Source organism: Helobdella robusta (genome assembly GCF_000326865.2).
Source record: "Helobdella robusta unplaced genomic scaffold HELROscaffold_7, whole genome shotgun sequence".
Taxonomy (NCBI): domain Eukaryota; kingdom Metazoa; phylum Annelida; class Clitellata; order Rhynchobdellida; family Glossiphoniidae; genus Helobdella; species Helobdella robusta.
The window spans coordinates 4,912,269-4,927,805 of NW_008705398.1; the positions used below are offsets into that span (position 1 = coordinate 4,912,269).

A 15,537-nucleotide genomic window follows, 5' to 3' on the forward strand; every position below is an offset into this window, starting at 1 on the left:
GTAGTTTCAATGCAACTTGTTTCTCACAAGTTTTGTAGTCTAGGCTTTATCTTTGATTCTAGTATCTCTTTCTTCTCAGATTATAGTGTTGCCAGAAGTTCTTACTTTCATCTATGTAGAATAAAATTTTTTTGCCTTTTCTTGACGATTCTACTCTTTGCTTTCTTGATAGATCCTTAGTCTTATCTGGGATTGATTAGTGTAACTTGCTCTACTATTGTCTTCCTGATTCTAGCCCTGAACCTATTGCTAAACCGCACTGTAGACTTGACCAAGTCTGATTTACTGATAGGAATGGTTGATTTCAGTAATATTTATGTCCACATCTACATTCCAGGATATATTTCCAATAAACTGTAACACATTCTAATTTTTTTTAAATACTGCACTAATGAATGCCAAACTTGTAATGCATCTAGTACAAATAATTATAAATGTTTTGACTAAACTTATTGTTAAAGTCAGCGCAGCAAGGGGATCTAATGCTTATAAAAATTGAAATTACTTATATTATGAAACAACAACAAAATTTAAAAACTGCAAAAATCAGCGGACATTTTCAAACTCTAAGCACAAAAGCTTAAAGTTTGAGTGAAGGAAAATTCCAGAACTGTGTCATGGGAAAGTAATGCTGAAACGCATTTAAGCATGACAAGTGCTCGTTTGTGCAATTTGGCATTGTGTTTAAACGTATTTTTTTTATTATCAGAGTACATAGTCTATAACAAGCAGTGAAAAACTAATTCATACTATCAAATGAATTTGTTTTTGAATATTAAAACTGTATAAAACACAGCACCATGTCCGAAATTACTTGAAATGTGTATATATTTTGGATAAATCTCCATCCACTGTAAATATCACCGTTGAACTGTTAAAAAATGCTAAAGACGCGATAAACCTTTGTCTATGGAAAATAAAACATGTCTTTGGATATGGATACAAACGATATATCAATATTTGCCAAACGTCGATGTTAACATCGATATTTTATGAAAGATTTATTGCCGATTTATTGATAGTCGAACTCTCAAATAACTTCTCGACTCGAAAACACTCTCAAAATTTTGGTCCGCTGAACCAAAATCTTACGAAACAATAAAATTAACCTATGCTGAATCGATGTTTTTAAGGACGATGTTGCATCCCTAGACATCGTTCGATGATTTGTAATTCTCAAGTGCATGTAGGCCTATACCAGTACATCTCTCATTTGCAACCAATAAATATAGTTTAAAATCTATGAAACATTGTACATCTTCAAGTTTTGTAAATGCATTAAAATGAAATTCAATTTTTTCTTTCTTCTCTGATTTAAACTATGAGTGACTTGACTATCCGCCTATAGGATGTTTTGCCACAGAAGCTGCGGCATTTACCACACACTCAATAATTTTACTGTACGCAGCGGTAATTATCATCGAATAAGTTAAAAAAAAGACATTTTGCTGTATTTGACCGTGGACCTATTAAATTTTTATAAATGTATGCGGTGTTAAAAAGGTATGTTGCCTTATTTACCGCAGACGTAGTAAGTTTCATAATATACCTACCCAATGATATTTTCCGCAAACATGGACTCGGGCATATATTTTTTATGAAATTGATACAAATTATGATCAAGAAATTAATAAACTTTTTCATGTAGTATTTGAAAATCATGTAAAAAGTATCAAAATGAGACAAAGCAACATTGATAACATTAACGCAAATGAGGAAGAAAAATGTATTCAAGTTTTAAAACTGAATAACAAGAATAACTATGGAATTAACAACTGACTAAAAATTACAATAGTTCAATTACAGTAAAACAAATAAGTTTTTAGCATATTCTTAAAAAGTTAAATAACTCAAGGTAAGATCATGCAAAGAGTTTGAAAGTCCACTTTACATTGCAAGATTTGGGAAAGCCAAATTCTTGAATCTTATTTTCAATTGAGTCAATGGAACCATTAAAAAATTGATCCAATTTTTATAGAATGCAGTATCATATAAATAAATCCTAATCGATGCCGAGCCGGTAATAAACTTGAATGTTAAAGTGCAATTTTTAAACTTAGTACGTTTTTCCAGTTAGCCAACGGATTTGATCCAGGATTGATGCAAGGTTAAATATATATTCAAACAAACGTATATAACGGAAACATGTTTTATTATGCAAGCACCACACATGTTAACACATTTTGAAAAACAAACATTTCAATGATAGTCTTGATGTTAGTGTCTGGGAATATTAAAAAGTTATTAAGATATAATCAAGATGGTCACACCAAGAATCAAGGCAATAAAATATCCCATTAAGCCATTCTCTCTCTCTCTCTGCTAAATAGCCGAACGCGTGTTCCTTACGCTCACAAACAACTTGGACTTTCCTAGACTGTCTTCGATCAGTTTTTTGCTTCTGTATTTAAAATCTACTAATCATGAAATTTTAATTAGAAACAAGAGAATATCTACTCAGAACTAATTTGGGGTTTACTTTTATAATTATTTCAAAGTTCTTGTTACTTATTTATTTTCATGGTGTCACACATCCGTTTTCGATTTTCTATCTGTTAGTAAGTTGGTTAAACTAAACATAGTAACAGTTATATTCCGAGTATTTTATTTCCATTTATGGTTGCGGTTTACTGACTGCCTGCCCACCTGCCTGCAGCTACCTCACTTTCTGTTTCTTTTTTATTTATTTCTACACAAATTCGTTTTTTTTCAAATTTGTACTAGCGTTGTTATTTTAATAATTAATTTTTATTAATAAGCTTAACGACCTTAATTTAATCATTTTAATGTGGTATTATTATTATTACCGTAATTATAATTAATTATCCACTTTCACTTTTTATCTACATGTATGGTTATCTGTTCTCCATTGTATCGTATTGAAATTAATTTTAAATTAAACAGGAATTAACAAGTGGCATTGGAGAGTCAAACACCATTCAAATATCATCTTCTGCTGGTGCCTCACATTATTAAATAAAGAGTTTGTTTTGTAACTTCCAAAATAAAGAAATATAAGAATTGAAATAAATCTTTTACAATGACTCCTCCAGACAGGTTAATTAAAAAATCATGGATTTAAATTCTATTTAATTATTAAATTATAGATTATTAATAAATTATTTGTTACCAAAAGATCTAAAAACCAAAAAAATTTGTAATAACATAATCATTTATTATTATTGGTTATTTATTTGTTAATAAATTAGATAAATATTAAATAAGAAATAGAAATTGTGTAAGAAATGAAGCTTAACAAAACTGCTTATTTAAAAGATAAATAAACATGATTTAAAAAATAATACACATTAAAAGAATGGAAATAAATTTGTAAAAATTGAATTAATCAAAATATAAATTCAAGTAGTTAACTAAATATAAATCAATTACAAACAGATAAATAAATTTGAAACTTCAAAAATTGTTCAACGACATCTGATATCTCATCTTCACTAAATAGTTTTTTATTATATACTTCTGCAAAAATATTTGTCATTGAGATGGAAGATTTATACAGGCTTGCTTGCATTATCTTCAGATTTGATAAGCTTGGTCCCCAAGCATTCTTGCTCTACAGTTTTTAATTTGCCTACACAGAGTTATGTTTGCCTGCACTGTTTTATTAGATATTCTCTAACCACTGCTTGATTTTTGAGTCTGATCTCAAGAGCTGTTGCCATATACTAAGCCTCTGTTGTTTTACATGAAAATCTAATTGAAAACATGTTTTTGCTATTTGAATCACTACATTTTTTGAGACATTCCTATGCATCTTAAAATTAATTGTAAACTTGTTTTATTTTAGCAAACTTTTATTATATTTTATTTTATTAGCAAACTATTAACTACATCTTTAAATAATTTAAACAGCTGATTATTATTTGTTTCAGCCATGATAGCATCAACTATTACGAAATCCTCGGACTCCAGAAAACCTGCACTCCAGATGACATCAAGAGAGCCTACAGAAAAGTCAGTCCTTTAATTGTTTATCAAATTATTTAATTAATTAATTAAATGAATAATTAAGCTAATGAATTTTAATAAATATTGGGCTAATGATTTTTAATAGATATTTGTTTTTTTTATTCATATATCTTTTCTCTACTAGCTCATGATTGGTTTATTAGCTAATAATAAGATTATTGAATGATTGTAGGTAGGTAGGTAATAGTTAATAAAATTTCCCCCCTCCACTTACCTAGATGGCCCTCAAGTATCACCCTGATAAGAACCCCAACAATATCGAGGCTACAGAAAAGGTGATGATGATGATATTGAATACAAAATTATAATTATTCACAATAAACATATTATTATTGTATGGTATTTTTTTATATTGTATTGTAATAATAATAATTGTTATTGTACAATTCACGTTGTTCTAATCCATGGGCTCACTTCACTCTGTTAACAAGTTACGTGACCTGTCGTCAATCAGGATTGTTAATACTGACATCCACGTCAGTGATGCATTAAAGACTCTCGGTGTTGTTCTTCATAATAAACTGACATTTTCAAATCATTTTAAATCTATTGCATGGGCATGTATTACAATTATCACATTAGGGAAAAACATCGTGTTAGACAGTTTTTATCAATTGACCTGGCTGGGAATCCAGCACGTTGTTTGATATTCTCCAAACTTGATTACTACAACTCAATAATGTTTGGCATATTCCAGAAGCAGGAAACACATCTTCAGAGGCTGATGAATTGGGCTGCCAGAGTTGTGCTCATTATCGATGCTCTGCCTCATTTTATAATATATGCAACATTAAATTTAAAATGCCTTCACTGGCTTCCATTTCATAATTGTGTTCTATATAAAATAACCATCATCGTTTTCAAGTTGTTTGCCGACATATCTCGATAGTCTTCTTCGTCTAAATACGAACAATCAACATCTTCGCTCTGTCAAGGCTCTCCATTGCTTATTCCAATATTTCATCAAACAACATTGGAAAATGTGCATTTTGTCATGCTGCCACTATCTTCTGGAATTCTCTACTTCCTAACATCAGAAACTCCAGCTCCCTTCATGAATTTAAATCAACCTTGAAAACTCATTATGTTGATGCTGCTTTTAAATTAAACAACTGTAATTGTAATTTGTAAATTTGTTTTATTATTTGTTTTAACCATCAAACTTTTTATTATTTTTATCCATTTGCCGTGCTTAATTAATTATTATATTCTTCCAAGGATGCATCAGTCACTTGCACTGGCGTTTCATAAATGATATTATTATTATTATTTATTATTATAATTATTTATTATTATTATTATTATTATTGTAATATTTCACTGAGTGAGGGTAATAAATAAGTAGATGAAGATGAAATATGAAGTAATATTGTAACACAAACTCAGTTCAAAGAGATCAACAGAGCCAACCAGGTGCTCAGCAATCCAACGAAACGACAAATCTACGACGAGTACGGAGCCATGGGTCTTCGAGTGGCCGATCAAATTGGTGAGGAGAATCTGAAGACGTATTACAGACTCACCGGACCTTGCTGCAAGGTTCAGAGGATGAATGTGTGGATGCATGTATGGATGGATGGATGGATGGATGGATGGATGGATGGATGGATGGATAAATAGATGAGTTGGTTGATAGTTGGATGGATAGATGCCAAAATGTGTGGATGGTTAAATGGATGGGTGTAGGATTTCTGCATAATTTTTATCATCAGCATTTTCTTCACTACGTATCATTATTTCAAATACTTTTGTCTTCATCATTTCTACTTTTTTAATCATCGTCTTCATAAACACCGACCACATTTTACACCACCATCATCGTCAACACCATCAGGCTTTATTCTTCATCTGCTGCTTGTTAACCGGCTGCTACTTCTGCTGTTGCTGTTGTTGTTGTTGCAACTTCTGCTGCGGCAAGTACAAACCTGAGCCACACGATGATGACGTCAACATCCACGACCTCGAGGTTAGTGGATCTTTCCTTCTCTTCTTCATTAACATCGTTTATTATTGGAGTGTTTTTTTTAATCAACTGTGTTAAGATTTGTTTTTTGTATTAATATTACTGTTTGACTGATCTTTAGTATTTATTGCAATTAAGTTTGCACTCCTTATTATCCTACTTATCACTACAATCACCACCGTCTTCATCATCATCACCGTCGTCATCATTATCAGGAGGAGGAAGGTCAAGCGTCGAAGAACAGCACAGGGGCTGCAGACGCTTTCGGTAATGACGTCATAACGACCCAGCCAACGGAAAAGTCGAAGATCAATATGAAGGACGTTAGTGGTCCTCCTCCAGCCTATGATTCTGTCCACAAATCATAATTGATTTTTTCAGTGATTGACAAACAGCCAACCAATAACAATCGAAGAATTTTTAAAATATTTATTTTCACTTATTGATGGTTGGCCTGTCTGTCAAGTTTGCTTGCTGGCCCTGAATGAAGTTTTTGGTTTTAAATTTAAAAACAAATTTTTTTTGAAGATACACATACAAGCAACAAGCACATAGTGACGTACATACATTATACGTACGTACGTACGTATATACATACATACATACACACACATACACTGATGAAAAAGTTGATGGCAAAGAAAACAACGTCCTACCTCGGGAAACCGGGTCTCTGGACGCAAAACGAAGATTGATTGACATACACTCATACACATACACACTGCTTTTTATGTTTATTTGTGTGTGTGTTTTCGTGAAGAATAATGATATGTTCAATTGTTCATTTAGCTTCTATACAATCATTTAAATTCTTTCTCCATTTTCATAGCAGATATTTTTTTTCATTTTATCAATCAATCGTTTTTTTCAAACTATTCAACTAGGAGTAAAATAGGAGCTACATTTTTGATTATGACGATGACTGTGCCGATGATGATAACGGTGATGATGATCACGATGAGGATGATGATGATGATTATAATGGGGAATTGTGATGAATGAGATGATGGAATTTGCGTTGGCAGCGTTGATGTACTGTTGATTGCATAGGTTAATTTGATGGTAAATAATTAATTTCAAGACAAATTATTTTTATAAATAATAACATACAGCTTTTTGAACAGACACACACATATAATATATGTATTATATATATATATATATATATATATATATATATATATATATATATATATATATATATAATTTTAGTAAAGATATAATTGTGTATGTGTGTGTGTCTTCTAGAACAGACACACACACACACACACACACACACATATATATATATAATATATGTATACGTATGTATGTATACGATAAATTGCCTATATGTTAGATCTATTTTTTATTAATTAGTACATTATTGTTTTTTCATTTATTTATTCGTATATTTATTTGTTTTTATATTTATTTAGTATATTTATTTATTTAAGTGTTCATCTTAGCACCATTCCAAATTAAAATTTGATGACACCAATAGGTCAAAGTATTATTTATTTTTATTTATTGATATATTTATTAATTAATCAATATATAATGTTACTTTTAAAATTTGTATTGTCTCTCAATTACTTATTATTATCGTTATCATCGTCATTGTAGATGATATTGTTATAAAAATATATTAATTGCTAATAATAATAATAATAATAATAATACCAGTATTATTATTTGATTTTATTATTAATTAATTAAAACAGCCTTATACATTGAAGACAAATATACATAAGGATTTGGCTAAAACATACATACACATACATATATTTTTTATACATTTTTTTGTTTATTAACATTTTAGATTAGTGAATACTAATCTATGATTATTTAACAAAATAGGTGGTAGATTAATTATTTAAACAGATTGTATGTGTATATAAATACGTATATATATTTAAAATATATAAATATTTATATGGCATTTGTATATATATAGCATTTATTATGTATATATTATATATATACAATTGTAATCAATTTCTCATCTTATGCTTAACATTCAATTCAATTCAAAAATAGTTTTATTCAGCAAAATAACAACAGTTTTTCGCTAGGAGACCCGAAGTATCAACTTGTAGGGTCACCTATACACAATAGAAAAGGATTATGGATAGTAATAAACATAAACTTGAAACTAATTCTATTATAAACAAAATATAAAAATAATAGATGATGAGAAAGGAATTCTTTTAACTATACACTAATAATAATAATAAAACATTTTCGAGTAATATGAAAATTAAGACAATAAAACTAAATGGTTTTATTTGAATTATTATTTGAATAGTTATTTAATAACGTAACAAACAAGTTGCAATATGTGATTCAATAAATCTAGAGGTTTCTAGCTATATTTTTAATAATGTGTGAATTGTTCTAATAGTTAATCGATTGGTTAATTAATTTTGTTGTTGTTATAGAACCTGTAATGACTTAACGTTGAGATGATGCTAGCGGTCAGAAACGGGATGCAGAAGTGTTGATTGATGTTCGAGCAAAAGTATGCACGATGAACATTGCATCCTTTCCTGTTTTTGATGAAAACTGTTGACCGGACTTTCATGCACTAGGTCATGTTGTGGGGATGCAGTTGAACGGTGCATACTTGCCAACTTTTGGATTTTCAAAATCGTGACATTATATACATATATATAATAGAGATTTGGACTCAACACAGTCAATCACTATGAGCCGTGAAATCCTCGACAGCAACATCAAAGTAATATACCAGAACACTAACTACACGCATCTCAAAATTGCAGAAGCATTCCTAATTGACATAAATAAACCAAAAATAAATATACAACAAAAAATGACAACCCGGTCCTTAATCAACAATGAAAACAAAGAAGTAATAAAAACTAGCATTGTAAATAATGACAAAGAAGAATATGATGCTATCGATGAAGAAAAGGAAACCAACGAAGATGGACCAGCCAATGAAGAAACCTGACACCTAATTTCCATCTAAGTTCATTTTCACAAAGTCAATATTTTCCTATTAAATAAACTTGCACTGATGATTCATTCGGAATCGAAATATGGCCTTATTTGCAGCATGACTTCGGAAAACAAGTTTATTTTGAATTTTAATAAACTAAATGTTCTCTAAAAAACTTTAGTGAGAAACATCGAAAAAACGAACTACAAACATATTAACGCCAAACATTCGGTAATATGTATATATAGTACGGCTGTCCAATGCTCAGTTGTGCATCTCAGCGTCCTGTATATTTATTTCATTAAATATTCAATTGGAAATAGCGGTATAGATTGCTTGAAGGTCCCATGCCGATAGCATCAGAACCGATTGAATGGGATAGTAGTAAAGGTGGCATGGATCTTCCATATCAGTAGCATTAGTAATATCAGAGGGGTTCTTCTTAAGTCACTCGTTGAATGGTATCAGTGCATTTGCTGATGATCTGTTGACATCCAGATACTTTTTCAAATTGATTGTTTGTATTGAATAATAATGTTTAAATCTATCGAGAGTAAAGCAAACAGGAAGCCTTTGAGGAGAATGCCATTTTGAGGAGTCCAGAAAGACTCTTTAATTCTAAGTACGGATGTCCACTGCTCAGTTGTGCATCTCAGCGTCCTGTTTATTTATTTCATTAAATATTTAAGTGGGAATAGTGGTAGAGATTGCTTGGATGTCCCATGTCGATAGCATCAAATCCGATTAAGTGGGATAGTAGTAAAGGTGGCATGCATCTTCCATATCAGTAGCATTAGTAATATTAAAGGGGTTCTTCTTGAGTTCATCACTCGTTGAATAATCCGTCAGTGCATTTGATGATGATCTGTTGATATCCAAATACTTTTTCAAAAATTTTCTTGTATTGAATAATAATGTTTAAATCTATCGAGAGTAAACCAAAACAGGGAGCCGTTGAGGAGAATGCCATTTTTGAGGAGTCCAGAAAGTTACTTTATTCTAAGTACAGATGTCTAATGGTCAGTTGTGCATCTAAGCGCCCTGTTTATTTATTTCATTAATTATTCAAGTGGGAATAGTGGTATAGATTGCTTGGAGGTCCGATTGAGTGAGATAGTAGTAAAGGTGGCATGCATCTTCCATATCAGTAGCTTAAGTAATATCAGAGGGGTTCTTCTTAAGTTCATCATTTGTTGAATGGTCCATCATTGCACTGTTGACATCCAGATTTGAATCTTTTTAATGAGAATTTGAATCGTTAAAATTACATTTGAAATAATGAATAGATACTTTTGCAATTTATTCAAGTTAAGTTTTATAATGGCGTTGTAAGTGTGATTAAATTCTTCAAGTTGATTCAAAAGCCTCATCTTTATGAAAGCAGTTTGAAAATATTTTGAAAAGATTAGTCTAACCCGTGACCACTTTGAGGTTATTCCATCAAACATTTCGACGCGCTTGGTTGTGGTATCACCTTCGTAAACTCCGCCAGCAAAATATGTTCGGGTTATTAGCAGTACAAACGCTGTGGCCTTCTAAAAGAGGAAACCAGCCCCGAATCTTGGTATATTTGAAATCTTCGAAAGGAAACTTGGTTGTTTTATTGGTTAATGATTTGACAAAGTCATAAATGGATATTGAAGAGAAAGGATGTTCATCCTGTAAAAAAATTCATTATTTTATTAACTAAATTGAATAAATTCCACCAATTGCATGCAGTGTATAAACCAACGAACGTTTACAATATTTTGAAAATATTACTATCATCAATGTTCTGTGTGTGTCGCTAAAGAAGCCACGACATATACCAGGGACCAAATAATTTATACTGTACGCAGCGGTAAGCACCATCGAATAAGTAAGAAAGATATACTGCGGTATATTCGGGGAACCCAGCCTCGTTCTGTTTCAAATGGACTTTGTGAAGAAAGTGCACATACAGCAAGAATAAAAAATTAGAGAAAAAATTTCATGCGCCCTTGATTAACCTCGAAGCAGAGTGGTCATGGTAACAAAAATGATACGAAGATGGGAAATGTAGATGTTTAAATTATTACGACATAAAAAGCAAGAATGAAAAGCAAAAAAGAAGCAATAATTAAACCATTAATATGAAAATTTTTAAAAGTTCTTAAAAGCATTGCTCACTCTAAATTGATTGTCAAGAATTGTAAAATTACATGCTTTAACTATCTCGTGCAGTCTTTTAAATATAGTCTCAGCAAAAATCACTCTTCTTTAAAAATTTTTCTTTGATCTTCCTTCTGCATTTGTTTTCCAGGGACGGTGAGTGACGTTTGTGTAACAGAACACGTCACCGCAAGCGTCATACATATTTATATCTAAAGCTATCATATTAAACAAACCCTGGATTCATTTGTTATGCAAAAACTTTCACACATACATTTCATTGAACGCAGAAATAGGCGCACATGAAACATACAAAAACCTGCTACAACTTTGTAATAAAACACCTACAAACTTCTCATACGTGTATATGAGGAGTTTGTAGGTGTAGGTCACATACAATCGTATACACATACACACACATGCTACTCATAATACTACAGGCATTTGTTTATACGAACAATCGGGCGACTTGTACTGTCACTGCACAAACACACACACATATTTTTATATACACTATAAAGACGTGCACATGAAATACGCACATCCAACAATACGAATAAAGTGGCATTGCAGAGCATATGATGAATTTTTAATAATTTATAAGAATTAATTGTTCGATTTATACTCTTAATCAATCATCGTCAATATGCATCCACAACTACATCATTATCATCTTCCTCTCTCATCATCACTTTATCACTGTTATCATCTTTATCGCAATCATCTCTTTCATCATCACTTCATCATTGTGCGTTATAATATTTATCACCATAATGTTTGATGTTATCGTTATTATGGACTTAATTATAATCATAATTATCATCGTCGTCATTATCTTCACTTCTGGTCGATAATCATCATCGACAACGTGAACGAACCGACAGGACGATAGAAACATTCAAACAAGTTCATTTTGTTGTAATATGTAACATATGTACGTGCTCTCACCTGACTTACTATTTCTTCTATGATAACTATACGTGTGTCTGTGTATGTATGTGTATATTTATATGTCTGTGTGTGTGTGCATGCGTGTGTGTGTGTATGTCTCTGTGCGTACGTGTGTAAATACAATTATTCCTTTATGAATACAATTAGAAAAATAAAAATAATGTATTTTAAACATTTTTCGGAACATGTACTTCCACTAGCGCGCACACACAAATATACACATACACACACACGCACTCACACATACATACGCACACGCACACAAACATATATACATAATATGTACGTGTATATATAGGCATCGTTGCTGTAAAATTTCTTGCTGTTTATATTGAATAAAAATATATAACTTATAAACAGACAACATGTACCATATAATAAGGTGAATATGATAAAATATTAACTATATATATATATATATATATATATATATATATATATATAGAACATGTCAGCAAAACGAACAAAATCTATCATTAATACATGAAAATAGATGAGTTTCAAGTTTCTCCATAAAATCACGCCGGTTTAGGTCCGAATTTCGGAGAGAAGCAGGCAGGTTGTTCCAAGCAGTTGTTCCGGAAACAGCATGGTTACGAGAGCCTATACGGAGACTCGTTGTTGGGATCAGAAGCAGGTTTGAAACATCAGATGCTTTTGAAGATTTTTATGAACCTGCCAGACAGTCATTATGGAGCTAGACCGTTGATAGACTGGTGGATGAGTGTAGAACTTTTGAACGCCACACTTTTGTCGACGGTTAGCCAATGAAGTTCCTTCAATATTGGGGAAACATGGTCATATTTTAGAGCTCTAACAACAACTTTGCCGCTCGATTCTGTATTGATTGTAATACCGCCATGTTTTATGACTTGCCTGATACATACATTCATACACATGCGGTTATGAATGATTACCTATGTAGGCTTTTTCAGAAAGCTAATATACCCGCCGTAAAGGAATCTGCAGGCCTAATCTCTGAAAGGAGTAACAGACCAGATGGTTAGACTCTAGATCCTTGGTCCCGTGGTTGTTGTTTGGCGTGGGATGTGACGTTCCCCACAGGCTAGCCGATAGATTTATAACAATAAAAACTGCAAATTTTAAAAATAATAAATACAAAAATTTAACTGACAACACAAAATTGTTTTTGCCAATTTGTATTGAAACGTTTGGACCAATTGATATAGAAACACAATTTATTATTGATCATATAAGCTCAAAAATAGCTGAAATATCTGGCGATCCAAGTGATAAGGTTTATATAAAGCAAAATGTTTCTCCATTGTTACAAGAAATGTAACACTTCCTGTATTTTATAAAATATCGCCAGAAAGCCTGTACGAGACCCGTGAACTAATATTAACAAGCCAGTTGGGGCAAAGTGATGGTTTTTATATGACTGTTGTTTTTCTATTGGCTCGCACACACACTTACACACTTACACACACACACTTACACACACAAACACACACACTACACACACACGCATACATTTTTAAAACAGACGCATGCATACAATTTGTACTGACGTAACTGCATGCATTATGTTCTTACTTCTTTATCTTTAAATAAAATAGAAACACTTTTCTTTACATCACAATGGCGGATGAATTCGTGTAAAAAAGTTGCATCGATGTATATATAACATGTTATATATTATATTGCACACACACGCATATATATATATATAGATATATGTGTATGTATATATATACACATAGAATTAACACATCCTTAAACATCCATACATCTATCCATCCATCCATACATACATACATACATGCATGCATACATTCACACATACATACATATATACACACCTATACATACATATATACATTCATACATACAAATAAACAAACATAGAACAAATACATACTACATACACACGTGCATACATACATACATACATACATACATACATACATACATACATACATACATACATACATACATACATACATACATACATACATACATACATACATACATACATACATACATACATACATACATACATACATACATACATACATACATACATACATACATACATACATACATACATACATACATACATACATACATACATACATACATACATACATACATACATACATACATACAAAAGTTCATATGTGATATGGCGCACTAAAGAAATGTTAAAAGTTCTTCAATGTTTTTTATTTCCAGTTCCTTGACTGTAACAATAACAATGAAATTACATTAAGAATTTGTGATGTTGTAATATGTTACGTAATAACAACGGCAACTAGCAACAACAGTAACAACTGCAACAACAACAATAATAATTTTAAAACAATAATAGCAAAAGTACTAATTTTGTTGCGTTAATGTTAACATTACTAATGCTCAAATAAAATGTGATGCAGTTGGATAAACGAACGATGAAAACTATTAATATTCTGTTGTGGTGTGTGTGTTAAGATGCTCTACTTCTTCCATATTTTTAATTCAATTTTTCACTGTTGAAAATACATTTAACTATATTATATTATTAAAAATATAATAAAAGGATTATTAATGTCGTGAATAAATACATTATGTATCGATACGTTTTATCTGTATGATAAGTCTAATTGCTGTTCTATTATGGATTTCAACCTAAATTAAAAACTATTGAATCATTGATTTGAAGAATTTATGTGAAAATTATTTATATATTTAATAATATAATTAAGAATAATAGTAATAATAAATAATAATAGTAGTGGTAGTAATAATAACAATAATATAATACAAATAATAATAATAATAAATACATTTATTAATTTTGAATGGATACATTTTTATAGAATCTATTACTCATTAATTCATCGTCCCGACTACGTGCGGATACAAAGCCACAAACGGATTTTTATTTTAATATTTTCGTTTGTTTTGTTCAATTTTTTAAATTCCATTATTATTTGTTTGAAAATTTTTTAGGCCAATTCTTTACAATACCGACTTATGGTCTGAGGTCTTGAATAAGGAATAATATATTATTATTATTATTAATATAAATATTATTTAATTATTCCGGCTGCGATTATTATAATTATTATTGTTGTAATTTTTAATTATTTTTATTATTAACTTAATGCGAACGACGTATAGTCAGTGAATATGAGAGACCGTCGAATCGTCAGAAGCCATCTTAGCAGCAGAGTCACTTGAAATGTTTGCACTTTTGAAATATTCAACGATAACCTCTAGTAAACATGCCTGAAAGTATCGTTATTCTATTTTAATAGTTTCTTGTTGGGATTAATCAGGTTTTAATTTATAATTTGTTGCGACCGACCGTTGCTGTTCCGGTTTTGTCGGTTAATCGGTTAAAACCTTGCCGAACCGGCATTTGTTCGGAGTTTCCGTTAAGACACGAAGAAAACAATCACAATGGCTGACACCAACAACAATAAACAACAAGAAGAGACGGTGACGTCCTTGCCATCATCATCATCATCGCAAGACTTAACTTTTAGAAATCCACAATTCTCGTCGGAATCGAACCCGGTAACATTGGAAGTGATTCCGATTTCGGACGTTGCTACTGCTC

The 15,537-nt window shown here is 31.0% G+C and overlaps 1 protein-coding gene across 1 annotated transcript; it reads left to right on the top strand.

Annotated features, from left to right (window-relative positions):
* The first annotated feature begins 2,190 nt into the window (after nucleotides 1-2,190).
* HELRODRAFT_108230 (hypothetical protein) lies at nucleotides 2,191-6,595 on the top strand. Its single transcript, XM_009031021.1, has 7 exons — nucleotides 2,191-2,473; nucleotides 2,905-3,057; nucleotides 3,891-3,972; nucleotides 4,206-4,262; nucleotides 5,374-5,526; nucleotides 5,822-5,953; nucleotides 6,166-6,595. The coding sequence occupies exons 2-7, from the start codon at nucleotides 3,041-3,043 to the stop codon at nucleotides 6,316-6,318; spliced, it is 594 nt and encodes a 197-aa protein (XP_009029269.1). The 5' UTR covers nucleotides 2,191-2,473; nucleotides 2,905-3,040; the 3' UTR covers nucleotides 6,319-6,595.
* Nucleotides 6,596-15,537: the final 8,942 nt, after the last annotated feature.

Bases quoted from the DNA above. Each gene is read 5' to 3' on its own strand.
- HELRODRAFT_108230 (XM_009031021.1), top strand. The intron at 5,527-5,821 runs GTTCAGAGGATG...CAACACCATCAG, and splicing joins TCACCGGACCTTGCTGCAAG to GCTTTATTCTTCATCTGCTG. The intron at 5,954-6,165 runs GTTAGTGGATCT...CATCATTATCAG, and splicing joins TCAACATCCACGACCTCGAG to GAGGAGGAAGGTCAAGCGTC.